The sequence below is a fragment of the Triturus cristatus genome, chromosome 4_1, assembly GCF_964204655.1.
Source record: "Triturus cristatus chromosome 4_1, aTriCri1.1, whole genome shotgun sequence".
Lineage (NCBI taxonomy): Eukaryota > Metazoa > Chordata > Amphibia > Caudata > Salamandridae > Triturus > Triturus cristatus.
In genome coordinates this window covers 750,557,560-750,577,987 of record NC_140585.1, presented here as the reverse complement: position 1 = coordinate 750,577,987, position 20,428 = coordinate 750,557,560, and the positions used below count along the sequence as shown (strand labels likewise).

The 20,428-nt window shown below is 47.9% G+C and overlaps 1 protein-coding gene across 2 annotated transcripts in view; it reads left to right on the top strand.

The window, feature by feature from the left end:
* Window positions 1-20,428, top strand: part of CHPT1 (choline phosphotransferase 1) — a 302,601-nt gene that overhangs the window by 58,120 nt on the left and 224,053 nt on the right. For both annotated transcript variants that reach the window (XM_085653266.1, XM_085653267.1), the window contains exon 2: window positions 17,508-17,655. In XM_085653266.1, coding sequence (XP_085509392.1) covers window positions 17,508-17,655 — 148 coding nt within the window. The remainder of the gene's footprint in view (window positions 1-17,507; window positions 17,656-20,428) is intronic.

Below are 20,428 nucleotides of genomic sequence, written 5' to 3'. Positions count from 1 at the left end.
ACATCAATTTAATTGCTCTGTAGATATATATATATTGCTTCAGCTATTTCTCTATATCTGATCACACTATATCGCACTAGCTATAGTTATTTCTGGTTACAGTTGTATTATTTTCTCTTGCTTTATCTTTGTATACAAATCTATCTGAGCCCCTCTGTCCTTTCTCTGTCCCTCTTCTGGCTAGGTCTCCAAGTCCCTCTTCTGGCTCTGTCTCCCTCTTTCTCTCTTTTGCTCTATCTTTCACTCCCTCTTTGTTGTCTAAGCAGCCGAGGGGCATGGGTAGATGTCACTAAAATGGGTGTCTTTACATGGTGTGAACATGAGGTATGAAGAGATGTCTCTGAGGGGCCATCTTTGCTTGCAAGGTTGACTGTAAGGGAGGCCCTGCAGTATAAAATATGTTTTGCTAAAATCAGCTTTAAGAACTCTGTTTTTAGGTCTCGCCTGAGCCAGCGCATGCGTTGCTCTGCGAGACATTTAGTAAGTGGGTTTTCAAAGTGCTACCACATGCTTTTGCTGGCCTTGAGCATGCGGTTACGCGCACAATTACGAGCAGAGGCACCATCTGGCTTTCCTCTCTCGTCATGGTGCGCGCACACCACTCGCCAGACGTGCCTCCTTTTGTTTTAACTTGCATCGCGAGGCGCGTGCGCTTGTTTACTCTCACTACACATTCTACATCCATCATTCTGAAGACGGCTCGAGGCCAGTAGGAGTTGGCTTAGACTGAGCATGAATGTCAGTTTGCAGCAATGACTAAAGCCGAGTGACCAATATTATTTGTGGACTTGATTCAGAGAGTCTGGATAATTTCAAGAAGTCTAACATTTGTCATGCGTTAATGTTTTGCTATTTCGGATTCCAGCCTGGGGATTTTTATTAATTGCATTATTTAGCAAAGTTACAAATCTAAATGACGTATTGCGCGAAACTAATGTGTTTCGTGTAAACTAACTTTGATTGCTCATGGGTACTCGAAGCGGAATGTAGTTTAAAAAGTACAGAGTTGCCATTTAGCAGCAAATTACGTTTTAAGGATTGAAACAGCCCCCCATTATTTTGCCTTCTGCTTTTTGGGATCCTGTGTAGAGAGAACCTCTGTACTGTACCGATCGGTCTACATTTTTATAGAGGGCTTACTTTTTGTGCTCGATGCTTTTTCATCCTAGAGAAAATATCTATAGCTTTAACTTAACATACAGCCCATTTGTAAACGTGCATTGGTGTATGGAAATGAGAAAATAAACCTCAGCTTGCTCCTCTCTGTGCCGGTGCGTGGTGTGTCCTTTCTGTATGGGAATCGCCCAGGGCTTTAAGTGGGATGAAATACCTGGGGGTCTCTCAAATGGGCGTGGTTGGTGTAATTAAGGGGCGTGTTTTAAAACACCTAGGATAAAAAGCTGTGCTTAGCATAGTGCGACTGGTATTTTGCTGCTTCTGCCATTGTATCCACATGCATAAAATAAGTAGCATTGCACCGACAAGAAGTCAGGACTGTTGGATGTGTCCAGTGGTTCTTAGTTGCATAAGATGAATAAGCAACAACTTCGGCTTTGTTGTATATAATAATGAAAATGCTAGTTCTGACATGATGAAAATGTGAAAACAGTTGCATCAAAGGGAGTCAATGAAGGGTGATACTGCTGCAGAAATAAAAAAAATTCACTCCGAGTGTTAGGGTACAATTGTAGAGCCAGACAGAGATCCGTCTCAGCACCTACTTTTTAAAACTCAGCACCGGCAGGACCCGGCTAACTTAAAGCCCTGGAATCACCAATTCTTTGTGTATGGGTATCGGTGCTTAATTCATAAAATATTAAGTGCCAGGGCCGTGGCAAGGAGGCCACTGCAACTTTGACTACTCATTGCCCGTCATTGCTACCAATGACGGTACCAAAACAACTCTCTTGTCTGCAAGTGCGACAGTTCCGATTATTCCAGGTCCCCAACACTAAAGGAATGGCTGCGGAGGCAGGTATTAGTACTTTTTAATGTAATTGTATTCATAAACAACCGTTGTTCTGCTCGTCTCTAAATTAGATGAGCAGCGCCGCAATGTGGCAGACTGTCATACCTGTGGTGTTGACAATTAAGTGCCTGTGCCAAGCACCGGAAACCACTGGCTCAAATTTAGCACTTATTGGAATCAACCATTTTTTGTAACAAGGGCTTACATCATATCCTCCTTGGAACACTCGCACCTGACTATACCTTTTTCAAAAACCTGATTGTTTTTACATTTTGTGATTTTTGTTTCGGGATTAACCGCACTCCTTCCAGTCTCAAAGGCATTTCTTCCGAAGGAAGAACATCTAAAGGAAGGCTAGTTGTAAAGCTGCTGAAAGTTAATGTTTAGTGTCATAAAAAAAACCAAGCATTGGCATAGCCAATAGGTCTCGCCTTTGGGACCTTATAAGTGTTTAGCCATGCAACAGTTGATGTTGTTGCACCAAGGATATTGTACTGTATAACTAAATACTTATAAGGTTCCAAAGGCGAGACCTATTGGCTATGCCAATGCTTGTTACCTTTAGCAGTAGGTACGGGAATGATAACAATTGTTATGGAGTGGTCCTGAATCAGCAGAAGAGTGGCCATAAATCAACAAGCATTTACAATGCAATGGTCTCGGCATTGTTAAAGTTAGAGCTATTGGCATTGCTCATGACAATGCCGTTTCTTTAACCCCTTCAGCGCTGAGCGGATTTCCGCGCGGTGCTGAAGGTTCCGAGCGCGGGCGGGGCCATGACGGAACGGTTCCGTCATAAGCACAGCCCAACCGACGTGCATGACGGAACCGTTCCGTCATAAGCGTCGAAGGGGTTAAATGTTTTAAAAACAAAAACATAAACAAAAATAATGTCATGAGCAATGCCAATAGCTCTAACTTTACCAATGCCGAGACCATTGCATTGTAAATGCTTGTTGTGATATATACTTGAGTGATCAATTGGGCTGTGCTGCTTTGAATCCCTTGACTGCTTCTGGAGAGTTTAGCATGGTGTGCCGCCGGACAGGTAAATTTGCTGCTTCTGTCATCGCATCCAGATAAATAATACAACAAGTAACATTACACGCACAACAAGTCAGTTGTTAGGCGCAAAAGCTAAATAAGCAACAACTTTGCCTTGGTAGATAACATTAAAAAAAGCTTCAGTTCTGAAACAGTGAGACTGTGATAGAGCTATAACGAGTCTCTTTGAAGTTACATTAAACGCAGCAAAGGGTGGTACTGCTGCAGAGTTGTTGTATTTTTCCCACCCCGAGGATGAGGGCAAAAAAGGAGAGTTCGATAGTGACTCCTCTCATCACCTGCTTTTTAGCACCGGCAGGACCCGGCCCACTTAAAGCCCTTACTGTCCCTTTAATGGCGCTGATTCTCAGAGGTGTATTTCCGGCGTTGCTGTCCTTGGAGCACAGTGCGGTTACTGTCCCTTTAAATACTCTGCGGCTGTGTGGAGCAGTTCCCGTGCTTTTCTTATGATAAAGATTATATCCAGCGCCTATTTTTTTTAATATGCCGAAATGGACGCGTATGCAGTGCGATTTTCTCGAACTGCATGGATTTAATCCTCCCTGCTCGTTTTACTATTTAATGATCGTTTGGCAGCAGCAGCACTATGAATAGCTTTGACGTTCAGGGAGGGAGTATTTTTTTCTCTCATTTCGCTCCTGTCTGCATCTAACAGTCTCCCTCCTAGGGCTCTTAGTTACAGTGCAGCAGCCAACCACCGGCGGCGCCTCCTGCAGCCAATCACCGAGACCGGGGAGCACCGTCCGTGTTCAGCTCCCGAGTCCCGTGTTAACTCTCTGGTGACATAAATTACGCGCGTCTCCAAGCCTGGATAACTTTCATCGGACCAGCTGGAAGTGAAATTCGAAGGAGGTGCAAAGTGCAGGTCCCACACGCCATCTGGAACCAGAACTCATTGACGGTTCTGTGGACGGAGCTGGGAGTGCTTTCTTTGACGCAGTTCCGGACTAACTACGGATGTATCATGTTGGGGACTTTTGAGCTCTGTCTCAGAGAACCAGTCTGGTGCCACTGGTGCCCCGCGGCGTAACCGTACTGTTGCGCTCAAAATTCTGCTCTAGTATACCATTTCAGCACTTACAAGCGAAGTCGATCAGTCCACAGTTAATTCAGGGAGATGGCGTGGGGTCTAGAGAGTTAGAACGCTACCAGACAGACAATACACGTCCAGCCAGTGACAAGGCCTGGCTTTGCCCACCACCGTAGTTACCAATGCAAGCGACATCTGGAAGTCTGGGGGTGGGGCTGTTACGAGTTGTACAATGAGAGCCCATTTCGAAATGAAAAACAAGGCAGAGCAAAAGGCACACCACCGCCTTTCTCCGAGGCAGAGCAGAAATGCCTCGGAGAAAGGCAGCGTCCTTTTCGGATTCAGGGGCGTGTTTTGCTGTTGTCTCCTTCTTGAGACTTCTTGCAAAAAACACGCCCCCCGATCCGAAAAGGACAGGGCCTGTTTGGAATGACTGACCTCTTCTCCAATGGCTGGCCAGCATTCAAGAGGCCAGCTAATGGAGAACAGGGGAGAAGAGGGGCGGGTTCAAGCCCCTCTTCTCCAAGTCATTAAATCTCTGACTTCCGGTTCTGCCTTTCGGCAGACCGGTAGTCCTCGACCTAAAAAGGAAGTGTGCCCAGCACCTGCTTAGCATTCGCCTTATGAAGTTAACTTTCAGTCTGCCTATGTGCACTTGTGCTACCAGAGATATTTGTATTTTGCAAGAGACACTTTCATTATTCCTTGCTTCCCCTACTGCATCATTTTTGTGGAGGCGGGTTGCATCGCTTCTTTCTTTCCCTGCTTTATCAGTTTTGTGAGTGAATCGTCTGCAGTGTGCTGTCAATACTGTTCATGTTTTGAGCGAGAGTACCTTGCACAGCTCCTGCTTGTGCTGTATTTGTTTTATTTTAAAGACTTGGGACTACTTCTTATCAGGTTGTACCACTTTGTGGCAGTGTTTTGCACAACAGCTTTTGGTGATTCGACTTTTCTTTGTGAGGAAAGCATGTACTGCTGTTGCTCATAATGTGGCTGTTTTATGTTTTTTGGTAAATTGGTCTGTATTGAGGTTGAATCTTAGTTATGTCGAGCGTAGACCGAGCTTGTGCTGTTTCTTCAAGACGTGTTGTATATACTTTATGGGCTTACTGCCCGCATATTTCTTTTCACATGTTTCTTTCAGTGTCCTTAAAAAATCCCTCCTTCCAAGTGGTTAATCTTTCCGATTTGTTTCTCCTTTTCATTGGTTGTTCACTCCCACAGAGCAGCGTCCCATTACTTGTAGCCTTCTGCTTGTTCTATTGTAGCATTTGTTTAGGGACTATTTTCCCTTTATCTAAGAGCATTTCACACGAGTGCTCAATGGTTTCTGTAGCTCCGAGTTCTGTAAACAGGACTGTTATTCTTGTTTATCTCCTCACATAGAATGGCAGATGCTGTTTTCAAGGGGCCGCTTTAATTTACTTTCTCTGACTTCAAAGTGAGAGAATTACCCCGTCCCACCACCCCCTCCCTTTCCGTGTGCATTCGTTTGTAGTTCTACAATTAGGTCTATTGCCTGGAAATGCCGTCCTTTTTCTTTTACCATTGCTTACCTGTGTGTGTGTGTCTGCAGCAAGGAGGCTAATCTGGCCCTTCACGTCCAGCTGATCTATTGTATTTCATTAAAAATAAGGCTTAGGTGTGAATGCCAAAGGATAAACGATGTCGGCGACTGGGAGGGAATCCTGTCTTTTGACAAAGAAGGGGTAAATAATAGCTGTTTTCATCAGTCAGTGCTGCAGGGTAAAAGCTGTGAATTCATCTGCTTCCTGGACTGTTTTGCTCCAGGGTTTCTTGCACGTGTTCAAGCTACTCCAGGGCGAACAAAATATTTTCCAGGGTTCGTATTCAACCGTTCTGAGCTCTTTTGCAGCGTTCCGGTGCTGTCTAGTAAATACATCTAAGCGTATTCTCTGCCAAATGACTCATCTTGGGAATTGTGGGAATGCCATTTATTTAGGTTTGAACTTTGTACAGTGTTTTAATGCTGTACATGTGGAGCAAGGGTGTTAGAAAACCCCGGGCAACCGAGGTTAGCAGTCACCCGGTTTTCCCCAACACACACTGTGGTAGCTTGGCTCGAGCGGTAAGGAAGGCACCGTGTTAAGCGTACGTCACACCCTCACAATAACCATGCGTTCATCCGTTCCAAAAACGACTCTACACCGTAAAAATTTATGAAAATATCTCTGTGTTTATCTTGTTTTCTCTTAGTTGCAGGTTAAATAAATAATAACACACTTACAGTACACAAAGCTTCTTCTGTAAAAAGGGTAGGTCAAATAAATAAGCTCAGATCATAAATAATCGATGAATAAATAGATGTGCATAAAATACATAGGCAAATAAATACTGCGAGGGAATAAATACTGTGAGACAATAAATACTGTAAGACAATAAATACTGTGAGACAATAAATAGGATAAATACAAAGAATACAATACTCTCAATAAATATAAGCCATCAGTACACTTTCAAATCAGGTCACATTTGTGAGGTACTATGGGTTGATTCGGCCCAATCACAGCTTGTGGTTATGTGGATGGCCTGAGGGTGTCTCACCTAGCTTGGATAAGGCTGAGGCTAAAACTGAGGTAGGTCAAGGGTAATCTAGGAATCTGGCTCTCCCAACCTACACAACCCCCCCCACACAGGTCACTGTATCAGTCTCAGTCCACCCCTGGCACTCCCAGGCTGGTCCTAACACCTCTCTAGCCCCTAGGATGGTCTCTTAGGGCTCCACAGGGCCTTAGGCGCCCTCTATTCCACTTACTGCCCTCTTTATGAACTTCCGACTCCGCCGGAGTCGTGTCGACGCCGTGTGGCGGTTCCGGTTCGATGTCGCTAGCCGGCCTCGGCTCGATGTCAGTTCTTGTCGACGCCGCGAGGCGGTTCCGGATCGATGTCGGCGGCGGCCTCGGCTCGATGTCAGTTCCTGTTGACGCCGTGAGGCGGTTCCGGATCGATGTCGGCGGCGGCCTCGGCTCGATGTCGGTCTCCCCACTTCCGGGTGTCTCCGGCGTGCGACCTCCACTCCCGACCTCCGGTGCTCCTTTCCTCCGGTTCCGGCGACTCCGGAGTGCCATCTCCACTCCCGACCTCCGGTGCTCCTTTCCTCCGGTTCCGGCGACTCCGGAGTGCGATCTCCACTCCCGACCTCCGGTACTCCTTTCCTCCGGTTCCGGCGACTCCGGAGTGCCATCTCCACTCACGACCTCCGGCACGATTCTCCTTGGTCCCGGCGGCTCCGGAGGGCGGACTTCACTCCCCCGTCGACGCCGCACACTCTACCTCAGGTGTCTTCCCTCCTCGACCTCTGGTACTCTCCACGACCTCCGTCGGCGCCCTCTCTCGACCTCTGGTGGCTCCGGGTACGACGTCTGCTTTCCAGTCAGCGCCGCTTCTCCACCTCCGGCCCCAGGTCTCTAGGCTTCTCGATGTCGGACTCCAGGGAAACCAATAAACAGGTCAGGAACTTGCTGTTCTTCACTTCCAAGGCCTGTTCCGGCTGTTCAGGTCCTTGTGTTGGTTCTTCTTGACTTTATCCCACACAGGGCTCCAGGTTGGGCTCAGTCAGTAGGGACTAGTATCGAGGGTGGGTTTATGGTCCCCACTCCAGGCACAAGTTTCCACCCCTGCTGCCTCACTCCTTCCTCCTTCAGGTTTTTGCTGCTCTCCCTTCACCAGTCAGGTGCCAACTGCCATCTGTCAACCTGAGATGGTTTCCCAACATTCCAAACCTGCCTCCCTCTGTCCCAGGGTTCTAGAATGTTCTGGAAGGTACTAGTAGGTTCCAGTGATGTCACAGGTGACAATGGGTGGCCACCATTTTGTGTCTCAGGCCCTCAGACAGAAGTTCCAGGGGTAGGGAAAATGGCTCCCTGACCCTGCATCAACACTAAAAAGTCTGGTGGTTCCCAAAAAGGAAAAATTCTAACAGGGTTTGAGGCAAAAGTGGGACAAAATAAATAATGATGAGGAGGGACCACCCAAAGGGCTGACAGGTCTAACATGCGTCCCCCCCCAGCTGAAAGTGGGGAGAGCTACCCAACCCCTTGGGAGTTCTCATCACTAAGGCGGAAATACCTTGAGAGACCGTCTGCATTGGCGTGGTCCACTCCAGGCCGATGTTCCACCTGAAAGTCCATTCCCTGTAGGGAGATAGACCACCTTAGCAACTTGGGATTCTCCCCCTTCATCTGCATCAGCCAACGAAGGGGTCTGTGGTCGGTCTGAACCAGGAAGTGCGAGCCAAACCGGTATGGCCGCAACTTCTTCAGAGCCCATACCACTGCAAAGGCTTCACGCTCTATTGCACTCCACTTCTGTTCCCTGGGAAGTAGTCTCCGGGATAGGAAGACCACGGGTTGATCCAGACCCTCTTCATTGAGTTGCGATAATACTGCCCCAATGCCATGTTCCGATGCATCCGTCTGGACAATGAACTCCTTGGAAAAGTCTGGGGCCCTTAAGACCGGGGCCTCGCACATGGCTTGCTTCAGTCTCACAAAGGCCTGCTGACAAGCCTCCGTCCAGACTACCCGTCGAGGTTGTTTCTTGGACGTGAGCTCCGTGAGGGGGGCTACAATGGTACCGTATCCCTTCACGAAGCGGCGGTAATATCCCGTGAGGCCCAGAAAAGCTCGGACCTCAGTCTGGGTCTTGGGGGGTTCCCAGGCCATGATAGCCTCGATTTTCGCCTGGAGGGGTTGCACCGCTCCCCTACCCACCAAGTGTCCAAGGTACACTACCGACCCCTGCCCGATCTGGCATTTACTGGCCTTGATCGTCAATCCAGCTTGTCTCAGGGCCTGGAGAACAGCTTGCAGGTGACGCAAGTGATCCTCCCAGCTGTTACTGAAGACGGCTATGTCATCCAGATAAGCAGCAGAGAAACTCTCCATTCCAGTGAGGATCTGGTTCACCAGACGCTGAAACGTGGCAGGTGCGTTCTTGAGCCCAAAGGGCATCACACAGAACTGGTAGTGGCCATTGGGCGTGGAGAAGGCTGACCTTTCCCTTGCTCCATCAGTCAGAGAGATCTGCCAGTACCCCGAAGTAAGGTCAAAGGTACTTAGATATTGGGCAGCTCCCAGCCGGTCAATCAATTCATCCGCCCTCGGGATCGGATGAGCATCAGTCTTAGTTACTGAGTTCAGTCCCCGGTAGTCCACACAGAACCTCAGTTCCGGTTGGGCACCCGGTGGTGCAGCTTTTGGTACTAACACCACCGGACTGGACCAGGGGCTGCTGGAAGGTTCGATCACTCCTAGCTCCAGCATCTTAGTGACTTCACTGTGAATGCTGGCCTTCACCTTGTCTGACATTCGGTAGATCTTGGACTTCACAGGTGGGCTGTCTCCTGTGTCCACATCATGGACGCCCCGTTGAGTCCTACCCGGAACAAGGGAGAACAACGAAGAGTACTGTCCCAGGACCTGGCGGCAGTCCTCCTGCTGTTCAGGAGTTAGAGATGGGGAGAGAATCACTCCCTCCACCGACCCATCCTTCTCTTGAGACGCAAATAAGTCGGGGAGAGGCTCGCTTTCCACGTCCTCTGCTCCGTCAGTCACCATCATCAATATGACTTCGGGCCTCTCGTGGTGGGGTTTGAGGCGGTTGGCATGCAGCACCCGTAGGGGCTGGCGAGGGGTCTTAAGATCCACCAAGTAGGTAGCCTTACCCTTCTTCTCCAATACCTCAAAGGGTCCTGACCAGCAATCCGGGAGGGCGCTAAGCTCTCCTGGTTCGATCACCCACACCTTCTGGCCAGGCTCCAACTCCACCGGGTGAGCGTTGTGGTCATACCATGCCTTCATTACTGCTTGGCTGGCTTCCAAGTTGTCAGAAGCTTGCTTCCACAACTTAGCCATTTGGCTCCGGAAGGCCAGCATGTAGCTCACCACATCCTGGGGAAGCTTTCTGGGAGTTTTTTCCCATCCGTCTCTCACCAGGTTGAGAGGTCCACGTACAGGGTGCCCATACAAAAGCTCGAAGGGGCTGAAGCCCACTCCCTTCTGTGGCACTTCCCTGTAGGAAAACAATAGACAGGGTAGGAGGACGTCCCATTTCCTCCGCAGGCTTTCAGGCAGACTTCTGATCATGCCTTTCAAGGTTTTGTTGAACCTCTCCACCAGACCATTGGTCTGGGGGTGGTAAGGAGTGGTGAACCGGTATGTCACTCCACACTCCTTCCACATTGCCCGCATGTACGCTGACATGAAGTTGGTCCCCCTGTCGGACACAACTTCCTTGGGAAAACCCACTCGGGTAAAGATTCCCATCAGGGCCCTAGCCACAACAGGTGCGGTAATGGTCCTCAGAGGTATTGCCTCTGGGTACCGTGTGGCATGATCCACCAGAACCAGGATAAACCTGTGACCAGCTGTAGTAGGTGGATCTAACGGACCCACAATGTCGATGCCCACCCTTTCAAAGGGGGTGCTAACGACAGGAAGTGGTTCCAGGGGAGCTTTCAGCTTCACCCCTGTTTTCCCACTGGCTTGGCAAGACACACATGTCCGGCAGTAGGTGTCGGACGACACTTTCATTTGAAGCCAATAAAAGTGTGGGACAAGACGGGCGAAGGTCTTGTCTTGCCCTAGGTGTCCTGCCAAGGGGATCTCGTGAGCCAACTCCAGTAGGAAGGCTCGATAACGTTGAGGGACTACTAAGGCTCGGGACGATCCATGTAGGGGTGCCTTGGGTTCACTGTAGAGGAGGCCATCCTCCCAGTAAACGTTGTAGTTTCCCTCAACGTTCCCTGCTGCCTGGGCTTCGGCCTGTCGCCTCAGTCCCTCAAGGGTAGGGCACTCCCTCTGGCCCTTGCAGAATTCCTCCCTGGTCGGCCCTCCCTCCACGTGCCACTCGGCCGGGATGGGTAGGTCCTCCAGTTTGGTAACATCCCCCACCACGGACTCCTGGTCCACCACCTCCGGTGGCCTATCCGTCACACGGGGCGTGGATGCCGAGGCAGGCTCCTCCTGTTCTCGGTTCTTCCCTTGGTCGGCAGCTGGCTGGGCCCTTGTTCCAGGCTCCAGCCGAAACGAACTCCCCCTCCGGGTAGTCGCGGACCTTGTGCTGACACAGGCCCAGTCAGGTGTACCCAGCATCTCAGCATGAGTCCGGTATTCCACCTCCTTGCAAGCATTGTGCTCCATGTCATTCCCCAGCAGACAATCGACTGGCACGGCAGGGCTTACGGCAACTCGAAGTGAACCTGCAACCCCCTCCCATTCAAAGGGAACCTCGGCCACCGGATAGTGGCCTGTTCTGCCGTCAGCCATCGCAGCTGGGTGGAGTACATCGGGAATTACCTGCTCTGGAGACACCAGTTGGCTACGTACCATAGTCATACTGGCTCCTGTGTCTCTCAGAGCCTCCCCTCTTTGGCCGTTGATGGTGACCCACTGCCCATACTTTGTGGTATTTGCGGGCACCTGGATCTTAGGAACCATCTCCCGTTCTCCCAGGGACACTAAAGTGACACCCGCCCACTCCCTTCCCTTAGTTAAGGGCATCTCCTCCCCGAGCACTAACTACTCCGGGGGCCTTTCCTCCAATGGGAGGGGGTGGTCTTTTCGGGCACTTCGCATCTCCCTTATAGTGTCCAACGCCACCGCACTCGAAGCAATGGACAACCCTTGGCTGCTGACTCTGGCCAGGATTAGGGTTTCTGGGTGGGTTAGCCCTAGGGGTGAATCCTGTTCCCTTCCCTGGGAAACTATTTTGGGGGCCTTTGGAGAACTCCTTTTTCTTTTCCCCTCCCTCTTTCTTCTGGGGGGCGCCCTGTCCGGCCTTTTGAGTATCCCCTCCAGTCCCCCTTGTGGACACCCGGGTACTAGCCCAAAGTCCGCCTCCTCAGCAAGCTTCCGGGGATTGGTCAGCTTGCTATCCACCAGGTGTTGACGCAGTTCAGGGAGAAATTTTTCGAGCAGGTGTTCCTTCAACATTAAATCAAACAACCCCTCGTAGTCCCTCACCTCACTGCCTTGAATCCAACCCTCTAATGCCTTCTTCGCATAATCCAGGAAATCCACCCAATTCTGTGTGCCCAGTTTGTGGCTACCCCGGAACTTCTGTCGGTACTTCTCGGGTGTTAGTCCAAACTTTCTTACGAGCGCCACTTTCATGGTGGGGTAGTGGGTCTGCTCATCCTGCTCTAGGGCCAATAATGCATCCCTACCAGCTGGAGGCATGTACTTGTACAATCCCCCTCCCCAGTACTTCTCTGGAACCCCATGGGCCCTTAAAGAGACCTCATAGGCCGCTAGCCACTTGGCAATATCATCCCCTGCACTATAGCTAGCTACTATGTCTTTTGGCAGATAGGGTTTGGGTTCCCTGGTGATCTCTCGGTCTTTGCTGCCACCATTAGGAACAGTTTGTGCCCCGACTCGTAAGATCTGGAGATCCATCTCCTTGAGCCTCAACTCGTGAGCCATCCTCCGTTCCTCCTTTTCTTTCTCCAGCTCCGCTAACTTCCATGTGAGCTGTCTTTTCTCCCTCCGGTCAGTTAACTCTGCTTCAGATAAGCCACCGCTAGAGACAGTGCTGCCCTTCCTGGAAATGGTTCTGGGCCCCGCTACTAGGTTCCCCACCTCAAGTTGGTACAACCCAGCCCCCTCGCTAGCAGGCTCTTCATCCCTGTCCTCCCTTTCAGCCTTACTTTCTCGTCGTGCCTCCCCCCAAGCCCTCAAGCTGGTTTGGAGCTCACCTTTCTTTGCACCTGGGGGGGTACAATACACCCCCTCTCTCTCACAAAACCCTTTGAGTTGGGCCACAGTGTAAGCTTCCACATCTTCCAGCACAAACTCCATTTTGCCCACTCAGAATAAAGAACAGGTGTTTACAGAAGCTATGCAGGGGGGTACCTTTTGTAATACCTCCTCCCACCACCAGAGTAAATTTTGAAAAAACAAAACTCAGAATTAGGAAGTCCGCTTTGAGAAAACTCCCGGTGTAGGCTTATGGACTACCCACAGTTATTGTCGAGTGGACGCAGGCACAGCTCTATCCCACCGCTGAACACCAATTATGTTAGAAAACCCCGGGCAACCGAGGTTAGCAGTCACCCGGTTTTTCCCAACACACACTGTGGTAGCTTGGCTCGAGCGGTAAGGAAGGCACCGTGTTAAGCGTACGTCACACCCTCACAATAACCATGCGTTCATCCGTTCCAAAAACGACTCTACACCGTAAAAATTTATGAAAATATCTCTGTGTTTATCTTGTTTTCTCTTAGTTGCAGGTTAAATAAATAATAACACACTTACAGTACACAAAGCTTCTTCTGTAAAAAGGGTAGGTCAAATAAATAAGCTCAGATCATAAATAATCAATGAATAAATAGATGTGCATAAAATACATAGGCAAATAAATACTGCGAGGGAATAAATACTGTGAGACAATAAATACTGTAAGACAATAAATACTGTGAGACAATAAATAGGATAAATACAAAGAATACAATACTCTCAATAAATATAAGCCATCAGTACACTTTCAAATCAGGTCACATTTGTGAGGTACTATGGGTTGATTCGGCCCAATCACAGCTTGTGGTTATGTGGATGGCCTGAGGGTGTCTCACCTAGCTTGGATAAGGCTGAGGCTAAAACTGAGGTAGGTCAAGGGTAATCTAGGAATCTGGCTCTCCCAACCTACACAACCCCCCCCACACAGGTCACTGTATCAGTCTCAGTCCACCCCTGGCACTCCCAGGCTGGTCCTAACACCTCTCTAGCCCCTAGGATGGTCTCTTAGGGCTCCACAGGGCCTTAGGCGCCCTCTATTCCACTTACTGCCCTCTTTATGAACTTCCGACTCCGCCGGAGTCGTGTCGACGCCGTGTGGCGGTTCCGGTTCGATGTCGCTAGCCGGCCTCGGCTCGATGTCAGTTCTTGTCGACGCCGCGAGGCGGTTCCGGATCGATGTCGGCGGCGGCCTCGGCTCGATGTCAGTTCCTGTTGACGCCGTGAGGCGGTTCCGGATCGATGTCGGCGGCGGCCTCGGCTCGATGTCGGTCTCCCCACTTCCGGGTGTCTCCGGCGTGCGACCTCCACTCCCGACCTCCGGTGCTCCTTTCCTCCGGTTCCGGCGACTCTGGAGTGCCATCTCCACTCCCGACCTCCGGTGCTCCTTTCCTCCGGTTCCGGCGACTCCGGAGTGCGATCTCCACTCCCGACCTCCGGCACGATTCTCCTTGGTCCCGGCGGCTCCGGAGTGCGATCTCCACTCCCGACCTCCGGTACGCTTCACCTCGGTCTCCGGCGACTCCGGAGGGCGGACTTCACTCCCCCGTCGACGCCGCACACTCGACCTCAGGTGTCTTCCCTCCTCGACCTCTGGTACTCTCCACGACCTCCGTCGGCGCCCTCTCTCGACCTCTGGTGGCTCCGGGTACGACGTCTGCTTTCCAGTCAGCGCCGCTTCTCCACCTCCGGCCCCAGGTCTCTAGGCTTCTCGACGTCGGACTCCAGGGAAACCAATAAACAGGTCAGGAACTTGCTGTTCTTCACTTCCAAGGCCAGTTCCGGCTGTTCAGGTCCGTGTGTTGGTTCTTCTTGACTTTATCCCACACAGGGCTCCAGGTTGGGCTCAGTCAGTAGGGACTAGTATCGAGGGTGGGTTTATGGTCCCCACTCCAGGCACAAGTTTCCACCCCTGCTGCCTCACTCCTTCCTCCTTCAGGTTTTTGCTGCTCTCCCTTCACCAGTCAGGTGCCAACTGCCATCTGTCAACCTGAGATGGTTTCCCAACATTCCAAACCTGCCTCCCTCTGTCCCAGGGTTCTAGAATGTTCTGGAAGGTACTAGTAGGTTCCAGTGATGTCACAGGTGACAATGGGTGGCCACCATTTTGTGTCTCAGGCCCTCAGACAGAAGTTCCAGGGGTAGGGAAAATGGCTCCCTGACCCTGCATCAACACTAAAAAGTCTGGTGGTTCCCAAAAAGGAAAAATTCTAACAGGGTTTGAGGCAAAAGTGGGACAAAATAAATAATGATGAGGAGGGACCACCCAAAGGGCTGACAGGTCTAACAAAGGGCAAAGTCGTTGCCGTGGGAAAGCCAACTGCCTTTAATAAGTATGCATGGAAAGGTTTATTTGGAATAGGTAGAAAAAGACTCACCTTGACGTAAATAGTGACAGTTACGCTGGCACAAGGACAGCTTTTGCTATCTCACCATCTTCGCGGTTTAGCACAAAAATAGTAATATACACACACAAACATGCAGGGGCTTTCGGTCAGCGGCTGTTAGCTATTAGTCTAGTCAAATGCCATTCAAATTTTGCTTTAGCCCATGACAGTATGGGGCCAACACGTCTGCCGAATTCAACCATTAACTCGCTTCACTGTGCCGGCATTTTATTTGAACACTTGCACTTCTGCCTAAAAAGCAGTCGGCTCCAGTTCAAGGCTGGTGGATCAATCTCTGCTTTCATTTGTGGTTTTATTTTATGCTTTTTTAAAATGTATTTTTGGGAACGGTCATTTTTTGCTTAGGCTTTTTTTCCCACACGTGCATAATACCCTGTGAAGGCGGCACTTTTACTTATTACTTTTTCATGTCTGTTGTATATGTTTCCAAAAAAAAGAAAGTCTGAAATGCCTCTTAGTGCTAACATTAACATGTTCCCCGGGCTCCGTACGGGGCTTGGATAAAGTGTGAGTAGACTTCCCAGCTGCTGTAGCTCTGTAAGTTCTCTGAGCAGCCTTGATCCTCAGACCTCCCAGCACCAGCCTTGACTTCAGTGTGCAGATTTGTAGACCTGTGCCCCAGTCTTCGTTGTTTTGCAGCACCCTCATACGCTTCTTAGCTAGCCATAAACTTTTAATACTGAAGCCAACGTGTTTTCTGAATATCGTACCTTTCTAGTGGCTCTCAGGATCTAAAAAGTGTTGAATAATTGCTCAACGCTAAATCTCAGAACTGTCTAAGTAACACGTTCTTTATTTCTACTCTGTCTGTCCTGAAAGCCAAGCCTGTCTGGAGTTAGCTTGTAGTAGCGATGTGCTATGTTACAGTATTTTGAGTCAGCATTATCCCTATTTTCAATGTTAATATTTGGACTGGTGAATGATTTATGTTAAAATCGTTTAATTTATTTAGGTGGGGATGGTGTGGGTATGTACACGGCCAATCGCAAAGTCTGGTTTTCTTTTTGCTGATGCTAAACCGTATCATCAGGAACAAGCATTGCCAAAACCAAATGCCCCCCCTAACAATGGCGAGACCTATTGGCTTTGCCAATGCTTGTTTTTTAATTGGTGTCATCTTGGGATAACCTAATAAGGGTCATTTTGGGAAGTCAGCCTTGAACCTGTGGTTGTTTGTTGCTGGTGGTTACTGTGAAGCATTCTTAATTAAATCCTGACAAACCATTAAAGATGCAAGTGTAGCAAATTTAGGTCACTGGATATCATGAGCTTGGAGAGCATCAACAGAATGTTGGTGGATATTGATGCTGCCCCAAAAGGTTCCATTGAGATGTTTAGGTTGATGGCGGATAGGATGACTGGGAGTTTCTGTGACCTTGTGGCTTTCATTTGCATGGGTTCATCACTGGATGAGGTGGGCTAGTGCATCACCCTATGAAGTGATAGTCAAAGCACCTATAAAGCCTAAGACAGCCATGGGGACCGAAGGGTCTGACCGCTTGGTCATTGCATGGATCCTCCAGCACAACAGGTTCCATGAAATCTGCTCAGGCGAAATTGGATACAATTTTAAAGGAGATTTCAGCTGCGGCATTTTCTGCATAAATATGGATTTGCAGCATGCGCCACATAGTCCATCATCTGCTGTATAATATGCACATTTTCACATAATTTTTTTAATTTTTAGCTCGTATGCATCAAAAGTTACCAAAAATGCGGCAACTCATGTTGCAGCTCAGTGGAAGGCTCTTTGTAAAGGTTGACTGCTCATCTTTCTGCTGCCTATTGATATATTTGGGTGCTAAACTGGTACTAATGTTGCCCAGACAGTGTTAACATGTATAAAAATGGCAAACTAATGAAGTAGTACTGTCACAAAATGTGCCACATTACACCACATAATTTTATTTCTTGCCCCATAATTTAGTCAGCTCTGCCACATAATGTAGTCCTTCCCTGTAGCATAATTCCATTGACCCTGCTTATAAGTATTGCTAATTACATACATATAAGTTATCTTCTGACTCTCAAAAGGTCATGTATACCCACTGAACCCCAGAACACGTACAAGGAAGAGGTAGATTGTTACCCCACCACTATTCTAGCTTGCATTGTTTGTAATTCCACAACCTACTCCCTCCTTCTTGAGTTATGACTGTCATGATGCCCATCAAAATGAAAAGTTGCCTTAAACTGGACTTGTATCATTTGAAGTTAACCATGCAAAATATGTTTGCCCTTTCATCTGATACTGAAAGCGCTTTCTTTTCCTTCAGGCACCATGTTGGGTATTTCTGCTGTGTGCAGCTGGGCTTTTTATTTACCAGTCACTGGATGCTATTGATGGGAAGCAAGCCAGAAGAACAAACACCAGCACCCCCCTAGGAGAACTTTTTGATCATGGCTGTGATGCAATTTCTACAGGTAAACACGTTTTTCCAGTTCGATCACCCTAATTAAGAACAATTGCTTGCTTGCTTTCATGAACATAGTCATGATGCTAGGCGTAGTGGGTCAGGATAATCAGTCACATTTTGTTTTCCGCCCAAATTCAGCGATGTCTTTAGTGATTATCCTTGCTAAGCTTCCCAAAACCACAATAGATATTTTTGATCTTTTCCTTTAGTGTTCACTTTTCTATGAAGTACCTCAAGGCAGGCAGGAAACAGTTAACTGGATGAATTAATCGAGAAAATATTCAGATTGTATTATTAATATATTGTAGAATGTAATACATCTTTTGAATTCCCCATTGTAGTTGAAAGATTGATATGAAAGTGGAAAGTATGATTTAGAGGCAAAAGAAAGTCACCGAGGTTTCAATGGTAACTTTCTTCACAGTAGTTGAGTGGGGAAGAAAATGGATGGCATCAAGGCAATTGTTTCAAACACATTGAATGTTAAACTGGCCTTCCTGGTGCCACCGATGTGCAATTCGTTCTCTCTGCTTGACTATTGGCGTGTCCAAACCCATTGATGAGGTAATACTGACACCAAATGTACTGGCCATCAGTGTTGCCAGCAGAAGGCCGTTTATTATGGCGGTCCTATAGCCACTGATAAATGCTGGACTGTGATAATAATTGTATCTTTCAACATTTTAATTACTTTTTTTCTATTTGCTTCAGTTCAGTGACTTCAACTAAATGTTCTTGTAATTGAAGGACCAGCACACAGTGGGCACATATGAATGAGTCTTTCCAGCACTTAGCTGCTAATTTCTGAAAGCATATCAAGAATTGTTTGTAAACAGAAACAAAAGCTTTTTCCATGCGAAATCTAAAATAGACTACCCACCCCAAACCTATATGACACTTCTCAACAGCTCATTTGTGTTAATTTGCAGTTCACATCATTCAGTTAAATTATGTGTTATTGGTAGAGTAATCTCTCTTATCCAGAATAGGATTTTGATCATCTTTCTTAACAAGTCAGGTAATTGCTGGGGCTCCCAGAAAACCTATAAGAAAGCAATTTTAATTCCTTTTTAAAATAAAAACACAAATCCCGATCCATTTCCTTATAACACTGACACACTCACAGAGGCTAGATATGGAATAGAGACGGTGACAGTTAAAGTTGTAAGCCCTCAAATACCACATGCGCTCTGCACCAGTCAAGTCCCTTAGTGATCACTGTACAATAAATTATACATTTGTGTAATGTGTATAGCCTCAGAAATACAAAATACTCCGTATGTCGCTAGATTCTGCTGAAGGGAAACGTTAATGCCAGTGTTCACTGTGTCTCAGTTGAAACAGTCTCACTCATACATTGCACACGCATTTTATTAGGTCTGACGATTTGAATGGCTAAGATAAAAAATATTTTTACAAGTTTTAATACTTGTTATTTGTGTATTTCCGAAGTGCACTTAGTTCTAATTCCCACTCGTCCTGAAGGGATCCCTTCGAACTTGATGCATTTTAGACCTTCCGTTTCCTAGTTGTACACTCCTCAGGTTCCGGCGACACTGTCTCCATGTAGGTATAGGAGGCTCTTTGGAATTTGCCACTTTTTCTTTCATTGGTAAATGCAGTCTTGTACATTTTTGGGTGACAAGATGCTGTATGTATCTAGTAATAAAAGCAAAAAATGGAAAATAATTAGGCTCTCCACCAACATCGGTGTTGACTGAAGTCTATTATTAAAATAGTGTCTGGGAGCGGAGGAAAGAAACATACCTCGAGGCGAAAAACATGTCCGTTCGCTGACTTGCAAACGGAACACTGAGCACGTTCAGATACCGACTTCCGAGGGCAGAAGTGTGCACGCGCCACGTTCGGCGGACAGCCGCTAAGTGCTGTTCTCGCCTGACTAGGCTTGTGAATGAACCCAGTGGGGGAGCCGAGCGCTATCCGGATAAGTGAAGCTGCCTGTGGAATATGGCTCGGCCGAAAGGAGGCATGTAAGGTTAATGAATAAAAAAGGCCATAGCCTAAGCCAAATGTTGACTGCTGTGCAGAGTGCTTGTGGAGTACGCAAATTAAACTGCATGTAACATTCCCAAATGACATTACGTAAAAATGAATACTTTTGCGTTCCTGTGACAAGAAAATACATTTACACAAAAGCCTCATGATGGGTTCATTCTGTCTGTAGATTTCGCCCGCATGTGACATTTCCACACAACATTTCGCAAGAATGAATATTTTTTGCGTTCCGGCTGACCAGGAAAATGCATTTGCACGTAAACCTCATGGTGGGTTCATTATGGCTCTCGATTTCGCATGCATGGGTCGATAATGTAGCTCAAGCCAAATGGTCGTTACTGTCCATAGTAAACTGTGTGTAACATTTCGCAAATAACATTTCGCAAGAATTAATTTTTATGCGCTCTGGTGACACGAAAATACATTTACACATAAACTACATGATGAGTTCATTATGGCTGTAGATTGAACCCGCTTGCGTCGTACAACAATGAAGTAACATGAGTGATGGTTAAATTAGGCTGGCATTCATAACGGATCCTTCACATGTACAATTATTGGCAGGCAAACAAAGCGCAAGCATTTGGTTAAACACCGAGTGGGTAAGCTCCCACATACCTTATGTAGTGCTGACATCGGCACTGTGCATACCGTCTGTATGCTTCATGGGAAAACCTTGGAGCTCTTGTGAAATTAAATAGACAGTTGGCTGTTGGTCAGATTAGGTAATCACACAGGAGGCACTGTTTCGTGGTGAGTGTGGT